At 27.9% G+C, this 9,057-nt stretch overlaps 3 protein-coding genes across 4 annotated transcripts in view; all 3 read left to right on the top strand.

The window, feature by feature from the left end:
- Positions 1-3,763, top strand: part of LOC108691924 (valine--tRNA ligase-like) — a 5,472-nt gene extending 1,709 nt beyond the window's left edge. For both annotated transcript variants that reach the window (XM_018199886.1, XM_018199887.1), the window contains 12 exons: positions 49-228; positions 513-637; positions 697-977; positions 1,118-1,388; positions 1,464-1,586; positions 1,798-1,905; positions 2,068-2,227; positions 2,297-2,571; positions 2,813-3,019; positions 3,151-3,262; positions 3,358-3,575; positions 3,687-3,763. In XM_018199886.1, the coding sequence (XP_018055375.1) occupies positions 49-228; positions 513-637; positions 697-977; positions 1,118-1,388; positions 1,464-1,586; positions 1,798-1,905; positions 2,068-2,227; positions 2,297-2,571; positions 2,813-3,019; positions 3,151-3,262; positions 3,358-3,575; positions 3,687-3,752 (2,126 nt within the window). In that variant the 3' untranslated portion in view covers positions 3,753-3,763. The remainder of the gene's footprint in view (positions 1-48; positions 229-512; positions 638-696; positions 978-1,117; positions 1,389-1,463; positions 1,587-1,797; positions 1,906-2,067; positions 2,228-2,296; positions 2,572-2,812; positions 3,020-3,150; positions 3,263-3,357; positions 3,576-3,686) is intronic.
- A 503-nt stretch (positions 3,764-4,266) lies between these two features.
- Positions 4,267-5,989, top strand: LOC108691943 (DNA polymerase delta subunit 3-like). Its single transcript, XM_018199911.1, has 2 exons — positions 4,267-4,627; positions 4,736-5,989. The coding sequence occupies exons 1-2, from the start codon at positions 4,559-4,561 to the stop codon at positions 5,987-5,989; spliced, it is 1,323 nt and encodes a 440-aa protein (XP_018055400.1). The 5' UTR covers positions 4,267-4,558.
- A 952-nt stretch (positions 5,990-6,941) lies between these two features.
- Positions 6,942-9,057, top strand: part of LOC108691914 (internalin-I-like) — a 2,601-nt gene continuing 485 nt past the window's right edge. The window contains exons 1-4 of the mRNA XM_018199869.1: positions 6,942-7,097; positions 7,426-7,847; positions 8,037-8,696; positions 8,784-8,986. Coding sequence (XP_018055358.1) covers positions 7,010-7,097; positions 7,426-7,847; positions 8,037-8,696; positions 8,784-8,986 — 1,373 coding nt within the window. The 5' untranslated portion in view covers positions 6,942-7,009. The remainder of the gene's footprint in view (positions 7,098-7,425; positions 7,848-8,036; positions 8,697-8,783; positions 8,987-9,057) is intronic.

Raw genomic sequence — 9,057 nt, forward strand, 5'->3', positions numbered from 1 at the left:
AGTTTTAGCTTTTTAATAGACATAAATTTTATTTCTTTTATTTCACAGAGGAAGAACTGATAGTTGCAACGACTAGGCCTGAAACAATTTTTGGAGATGTAGCAATTGCCGTGCATCCAAACGATGACAGATATTCGCGATATATTGGTCAATATGTTTTACATCCAATAAGAGAGACCTTTATACCCATCATAGCTGATTCTTTGATCAAGAGAGAATTTGGCACTGGTAAAAATTTATAAAAATTAGATTGACAAATTAGAATAAATTTACATTTATATACATTCATATACATTTATATACATTTGTATACATTTATATGCATTTATATACATTAAATACAGAAATAAAAAGAAAGTAAATTTCTAGAAATTATTTTAAAAATTTTGTCTGTATTATAATTAATTCTATATTTCCATATATTTACTTTTTACTTGATTATTCATTGGCTTACTATTTATTTTATTTATTGATTTATTTTATTTGATTGATGAGTAGTATTTGTTTTATAGGTGCAGTGAAAATTACACCGGCACACGATCGCTTAGATTATAACATCGCCAAAAGACATGACTTGCCAATTATTTGCGTTATTGATGAAAGTGGCAACATGACAGATGCATGCAAGGAATTCAAGGTGTGATTCCGTATACAATATTTATTAATTTTTTTATTATGATTTAATAATCATTGTAGGGAGTGCCGAGATTCATTACACGGAAAAGATTAATGGACCAGCTGTCCGTACGAGGTTTGGTGAAAGGTGTGGAAGATAATCATCGGATGACACTGCCACTATGTTCGCGCACACATGATGTGATCGAATATTTGCCAAAGGAACAGTGGTTCTTGCGCTGTACGGCAATGGCCAAGCGGGCGCACGAAGCCGTGGCGAATGGTGAATTGAAAATCTATCCAAGTGAGGACGGCATTTACGAACAAATGTGGTACAACTGGCTCGAAAATCATAAATATAGGTAAAATTATTATTGTGTTTAATTATTAAATAAATGGATAAAGACATAATGAAATAGATGAATAAATAAAGGAATGAACAAAATTAATTTTAAAAATGCAATATTTAATCTATATTTTAAAAATCATATTTTTTTTTTAGAGACTGGTGTGTTTCAAGACAGTTATGGTGGGGGCATCGCATTCCAGCATATTCCATAATTCATAATGATGGTAAAGATAACGATAATAATATATTCTCTGATAGTAATAATATCAGTACGTGGATAATCGCACGATCCGAAGAAGAAGCGCGTTCTCTTGCACAAAAGAAATATGGAAACGCAGTGAATTTACATCAGGATCCAGATGTTCTCGACACATGGTTTTCTTCGACAATTGTGCCATTTGCCACGCTTGGCTGGCCGGAAAACGTTAATATTCTTCTCTATACACATTTTATTACATTGTAACTTTATGAATATTTTTTTACACACCAAAATTTATAGACGGAGGATATGACAAGACATTATCCGCTAACATTGATGGAAACGGGCCATGATATTCTCATGTTTTGGGTGGCGAGAATGGTGATGCTAAGTCTGGAACTAACACAGCGTTTGCCATTTAAAGTATATTCCATATGCATAATAAATTATTCATGTCTGCTGTTGTTTATCAATATTTTATTAGAATCTTGATATAATTCTTGTATATCTATATATTATATTATATTGAGTAGTCTAATCCATTAGAGTGTACTATTGTAAGATAATATTAAAAGAAGCAATCTCTCTTTATAGTGTGCTTAAATTGATAATTATAAATTATGCATGCGTATAGGAAGTCTTACTTCATGGTGTCTTGTGTGATGGCAATGGCAAGAAAATGTCAAAGAGTTCCGGCAATGTCATCTCGCCAGAAAATATTATCAATGGTTGTACCTTCGAAGTGAGTATTTCTTGAAATTGCATCAATTATACATAATATAGAAATACTTATAATCTCTGTAATGAAAATTAAATATCAACAAACTAAAATTGCTTTTTTTTTATTGATGTGTTATAATTCTATTATTTAAAAATTGATCTTAGACACACAATTATAATGTAGGAATTGAACGAGCAAGCAAGACATAGTTACGCTGCAGGTATTCTTAGTGCTGAAGAATTGCAGCGAACGCTGCGTGTTAATACAAAAACGTACTCTATGGGAATACCAGATTGCGGTGCCGATGCCTTGAGACTATCATTATGTGCACGCAATATTAAGAGTAAGTGCATTAAATCTTAAGAAAGAGAGACTCTTGTCTCTTTTCCTTATAGATACTTTCCTCTTATAGATCATACTATCAGTTTTAATGTGGACGATTGTCGGACAAGCAAGTATTTTTGTAACAAGATTTGGCAAGCAAGCAAATACATATTATTAATGACAAAGGAGGACCAACACGAAAATGTAGAAAAGGAAAGTCTGAATGACCTAGATCGATGGATTCTCAGTCGATTATCGTGGATGGTTGAAGTAGTAAATAATGCATTTACCGAACGAAATTTTCATAAAGCGATAACCGCAATTCGTCAATTTCTGTATTATGAATTTTGTGATTTCTATGTGGTATGTTATATAAATGTGCTGTATAAATTTTATTTAATATGATATAATAATAATTTAAGATTTTTATAAATTTTCTGAATTTTGTAAGAATGTTAAGAAAAAATTTTCAGATTTCAATTGTAAGATTAAATATATAAATCATACTTTAATATGATTATTCTTATTAATCTAAATTTTCTTAAATTATCTAATAAAAGTAATTCTTTATTTTAATTAAGGAAATGTTTTCCTTTAAATATAGGAGGGTACAAAATTTGGGTTTAGAAGCGGTAATTCCGCTGGGCATTCCAATACTCTTGCAAAATGCTTGGAAGTATCATTACGCATTCTCGCACCTGTAACACCCTACCTATCGGACGATTTGTATGCAAGACTTGCCAAGAAGGGACTACCAGGATTTTTATCAGTCGCCTCGTTGCTTGAGACTTCCTATCCTATGCCATACGAAGTATGTAAAAAAATAGTCTCTATATTACCAATTTTTTTGCTATATAATTTTCTTTCATTCTTTTTCTTCTGAACGCTACTATACGTGTTAGATACTTTATTTTTTTTATTTCTCATTTCTTCTTTCATTAGTTCAAGCATCTGAGAGATATCAGGTTGGAGGAAAGGATACGTGAACTCGTGGATGTAACAAATGCGATTAGAAGTTGCATGGCAAACGTGAGCAAAAAATCAAATCCAGAAGGTAGATCTCGTTGACAATTGGTTACCAAGTTGATGCACTAATTAAATAATTTAAATATATAGGATAAATTTTAATAAATGTTTGTATTTGCACAGTTAATATTCTGGTTAACAATGTGCGCGATTACAATTTTTATCGGGAAAATGTAAACCTTATCAAAGGAGCAAGCAAAATTTGGAACATGCCTATCCATTTAACAGAATCAACGAATAATGGCAATTTTAACAGGATGATAAGAGATAATAATTCAGATGGTGTTTGTATCGTCCAATATATGCATACAAATGATTGCTCATTACTTATTACAGCTATGGTAAGTAGAAAAATGCAATCACATACGCTAATATAAATTAAATATTACACTCACATTATTTATATTATTAATTATAATAAAACGTTTCACATATATTATATTATTTTTAAGGATACATCGGTGTTGGAACAAGTTAAGAAAAATATAGCAAAGAATAAATCGAAAAGTACGTGCTAAAAGGAAGGATGTTAAATATGCATGTAACATTATAATTTCCTTTATGCCCTTCATTATGAACATAATTATATTCATAGTAAATATAATTCATATTATAAGTAAATAAATGTAAGTAATGTAACTAATACATAAAGTTGTAAATAAAAAAATTATTCACATATTGTATATATAATTCTCTTGAATGCAAAAGCGTTCTTATACAAACTCGCACATATTTAATTCAACTTTGTGAATCTAGTATACAGTGTTTTCCTTCTGTTAAATTTTCTTTCTCTTGAAATATTTTTTTTTAACCTTTAAATTCATATTTCAAGTGTTGAAATACATTTAAAGTGTTGAAACACTTAATAAAATAAAAATTTGTCATTAGATGAAGTAATGAATTATACAATCGATCATAAATTGATAAATAAATTTTGGAGTTTGTTTTTAAATAAAGTAAAAAACTATGGTGCATTGTGATCACATGATGTAGACAACCAATTAGTACTCTTATTGGAAAAGATGGCCTCACCTAACCTAACTTTACCATTATTAGAACAGCTACGTACAAACGTTTTATTTTTTGAAAGTTTCTGGTTTACCGCCTTTTGTAATTCAACAAATGTTACATTTACTCAATAACGTTTATTCATTCAATTTCCCCGGATTTCCTTGTGGAAAGTTTGAGGGGAAAATTTATTACTGATTATTCATTTCGAAGTGCGGGGTCAATATACAGAGAAGAAAAGTTTGGTGGAAATTTAATTACGAGTGTGGATCCATATTGTTAATAAGCAATCATTTGGGATACGAATTGTTGAAAAATGGATACCGAAACATTGAATGAGCATTTAGAGACTTTGGCTGATCATGTTTTTGACAATGACAAGCTGGTAATTTTATCGCAATTTATGTATAATATATTTCGCATTGTATTTTGTATAAATATTTTATTTATTATTATTCTATATCATGTATAATGCAATGATGTATATTTTTAGATCACCTACAAATGGCTAAGCAAAGAGCTGCGTATCCATGTTAATATAGCAAAACAAATCTTGTGGGATTTTTATCAAAAGTATCAAAGCAACAATAACATAGAATGCACGTATTTATTGATAGGTCATCTAAAGGAGAAAGGAATACGTGTAGAAGTTGTTAAAGGATCCAATTTATCCAAGGCTAAAGAAAAATTCAGTAAAATTATCTCGGAACATGTCTATAGTGTCCACAAGCCAATTGCAGATCTGGAATTACTTGCCACTTCTGGTTCAGGTGATACAACTTATAGCGCTATAAAATGTGATGCCTGCAAAGAACGAACTGATGAAGAAATGCAACTATTACGTTGGGGTACAACTAAAAAAGTTACAATGGAAAATGTGACAAATTTAAAATCTACAAATTTGACAAATTCGTCAAAGGTAGAAAAGAATTCAAAGGCAACAAAGAAAAATGGATTTAATAATTTATTTAACATGGTGGAAAAATCAAAGAATTCTGAAAAATTAAAATCATTCCAAGAAAGTGATAAAGATTCAATGAAAAAGGAAAAAAATATTGCAGAAAAAGATAAAAATTTTATTTTGAAAGATAAAGATTTTTCCAAAAATTCTGTAGAAAAAATTCAAAATTTAACTGAGAAAAATAAAAATTCCATGGCCAATCCTACCATTAAAAAAATATCCCCACAAAATAATTTTAAAAAGGGAAACTTGGATAATTTTTTTGAAAAGCTGCCCTCTCCTCCAAAATCTACTGCAGAAGTAATATCATCGGAAAAGAAAAATGATAATGCCAAAAAAGAATTTACCGAAGGAAAAGTAATTAAAGAAAAGAAGAAGTCGCATGGAAAAAAGCGGAATAGAAGTAAAGAAACAAATGAAGTTGCTAAGAAACGGAAGAGAATTGTTACGCAAACTGATTCTAGTGATTCAGAGATACAAAGTGATATAGAGATGGAAGAGTCGGTTCCTGAAATGGAACCAGAAATTCCTATGAAAGCAAAGAGTCCTTCTCCACCAAAAGTAAAACATGAAAATGGTAAAAGAAAAATATTAAAATTAATTAATAGAACTTATAAAGAAGGCGAATATATTGTAACAAAGAAAGAACATGTTTATGTAAGTTGTTCTGAAGATGAGGAAGAAAAAGAAGAAATAAAAAGAAAAGAGCAGAAAAAAATAGAAGCTAAAATGGAAAAAGTGAAAAAAAAACAGTCCACGCTTACAAATTTTTTTAAGAAATGCTAGAATTGTTTTACAATTGTCCAATTAAGTTGGATGCATGTTCATTTGTTTTTAAAATAATATAATCATGTCTGTAAACAATAAACTGATGATTTTATATTTTAATATTTTTTGTAAGAGATTACCTATATATTATATTAGACTTTATTTTTCATTGTCTATCAAATTCTCCATTAATTTTATAGACAAATTATAACTTTTTTCTAATATTTTTATTTTATTTGTTTATTTCTCTTAGTATTGTTTTTCTATCATTACAATAATAGAATGATAATCAATTTTTACAGATAAATAAATTGCTTCACATTCAGATGAATACCGGGAATGCAACCGGGAATAATGAATAATGAGGATATTAAATTTTGTCAAAATAAAATCAAATCACATTTTTCTTAAATTAAATTCACGAAATCTGAAACAAAAATTCGATCATTTTAAGAGGGATGCTGTTCCATAATAAAAGAATATCTATAAAATAGACATTCTACTATGATCTTGTTGTATACATTGTTAGTATTAAAATCTATAGTTCACGTTAAATATATTATAGATTTTTAGTACTGAAAGTGTATGTCACATGCCTATATTTAATGGCGGAAGTATTTTAAATTTATATACGTGATTAATATTGTAATTATTGAATACGACAATTTAATTGTTATTGATGCTGATTTGATTGTTATGGATACTTAAAAAAGCTTGTACTCACATTTATTGTCTCGACTTTATGTACATAACATCTGAATTTATTTCTTACATCAATGAAATGGATTAAAATTTATAAAAAATTAAAATTGTTTCTACATAATTGTAAGAAATTGTGAATTATATCAATAATTAATTAAATAATATTTGTCGCACCTATGTTTCTCGCAAGATGAGTAGTATGTAATCTCATATTACTCACATGGTTAACGCACTTATCAGATATGCTATCGACTATAGTAGGCGTGTATCTACTATATAATTAAATATATACATTTAGTGATAGCCTGCGTATAAAATCACAGTACGGATCTTATAATGTTTAATATTATTGCACTGTCGCTTTTATTTCTATGCAACGAATGTTTGTGCGATATATGTGAAGTCTGTGGATGTTCTACTTCAAGTAAGTTTAAAAGAAAAAGAATGATAAGATCTACCGCCGCGGAGGAAATAGTAGAAGGAATCGGTTAAAAAAATAATAAATACACGATACTTTTGTTATTATATCATTATTATTAATTGTAAAAGTTATATGCGTTATATTTTAAAAAATTATAAGATTCAATAAATTAATAAATGACAATAAATAAATCAATAAATACATGGCAATACATTTTTGTCATTATCATTGTTATCATAAATAATAATATATCACAATATATGATTTGTAATAAGAGATACGCTAAGAATATAAATCATAAATATCAATATAATATTACATATTCTTACAGATGTAGGACCAATTATTGATTGTCATGACAGACATTTGGGAACCAATGAAGTTCTTAACTTCGATCTTCTTACTTTAGACAAGCATCGATCATTAAACAAACTTATTTTTTCAAAGAACAATATAGTGCTTTTACCTCTAAATGAATTAAAACATTTGAAACATTTAAAAGGATTGGATTTGTCTCAAAATAAATTGGATAATATACATTCAGACATCCTTAAGAATCTAAATGAGCTCGAAGATTTAGATTATTCTAGCAATTTACTTTGGGATTTCGATATTTCTGTCTTAAGTACAGCTTCTTCCCTTTCCAAATTTAATTTGAGTTATAATCATATGAACAATTTGGAAAAAAGTTCAGAAAACGTAACAACAAAGTTAAAAGTCTTTGATGTATCTCACAACAATCTTGTTGATTTGGTAATACAGTAGTTTTAACAATAAAAGATTAATTTTATTTCTAACAGCAAACAAAATTTTAGTGACATTTATTATAGTAATGCTAATAAAATAATATAATTAATAATATAATTATACGTAGTTATTGCAATACGTAATTATTAACATTACTTTTATTAAGTTTCACTTTAATACTTTAATATTTTACAGAATTTCCTCGATGTTATGCCGGAATTGGAATATTTAAATCTCTCCTTCAATAAATTTACTACTCTCCCAGTCAATTCTTTACTTTATATGCAACATTTGAAGATTCTTCACGTGAACAATAATCAGCTTCTCTCCCTAAATCTCCAAAATCTTCCGTTGTCATTGTTGGAACTTTACACGGAAAACAATTTTATTAATATTATATCATTTCAAAAATCATCAATTCATACCTTAAACATTCAAAACAATAGCATTTCTAACATATGTAACAATTTGACCTTATTGGAAGAATTAAAAAAATTAAATATCAGTGGAAATTTCTTATCAAACTTTCCAGAAGTTTTTCTAAAAAGTTTAGAGACGTTAGATGTATCCTTCAATAATTTAACAATAATACCTGAAACTATTTCTATTAAAAATTTTCCAAGTTTAAGAATTTTTAAGATCAGTGGGAATCATTTGAAAGATATAAAAATTCGGTCTGAATTAAATTTGGAAATATTTGAAGTAAAATTTACGAAAACGTTTGAGAAAATTGATCAAGAAACATTTCTAATGTTAAAGGAGAAGAAAAATAGTTGTATCAATATAACTATTTCGAGTAATAAAAAGTTGAGTGTGATTGAGGAAAATGTTTTTCGACATATGAATATTTGCTCTGTGAGTATTTTATATACACAAGTTTTTTATATAAAAATATTTCTTTTAAAAAAATATGTTTGTTACACAATTTTTTTCATTTTTCAGCTAGATTTGAGCAATAATTATTTTACTCACTTGCCATCAAAATTATTTAATATAAATGTTTACAATAAAAATGTTTCAAATTTAAAATATCTCATTAATCTGCAAGGAAATCCATTTATTTGTAATTGCTCATTGCAATGGATATTGAACGAATTAGTTCCAAAACTTTATATAACGAATCCCAATCTTTTAGAAGATTTGAGGTAATTTTATATAAGTTAATATTATTATGGAATATTTTAGAATTTATTTTAAATATATTAAAGATTTAATG

The sequence above is a fragment of the Atta colombica genome, unplaced genomic scaffold, assembly GCF_001594045.1.
Source record: "Atta colombica isolate Treedump-2 unplaced genomic scaffold, Acol1.0 scaffold55, whole genome shotgun sequence".
NCBI classification, from domain to species: Eukaryota; Metazoa; Arthropoda; class Insecta; order Hymenoptera; family Formicidae; genus Atta; species Atta colombica.

Excerpts from the sequence above, each read along its gene's own strand:
- LOC108691943 (XM_018199911.1), top strand. The coding sequence starts at position 4,559 with ATGGATACCGAAACATTGAATGAGCATTTAGAGACTTTGGCTGATCAT. Across the intron at positions 4,628-4,735 it reads TTTTTGACAATGACAAGCTG|ATCACCTACAAATGGCTAAG; the intron begins GTAATTTTATCG and ends GTATATTTTTAG.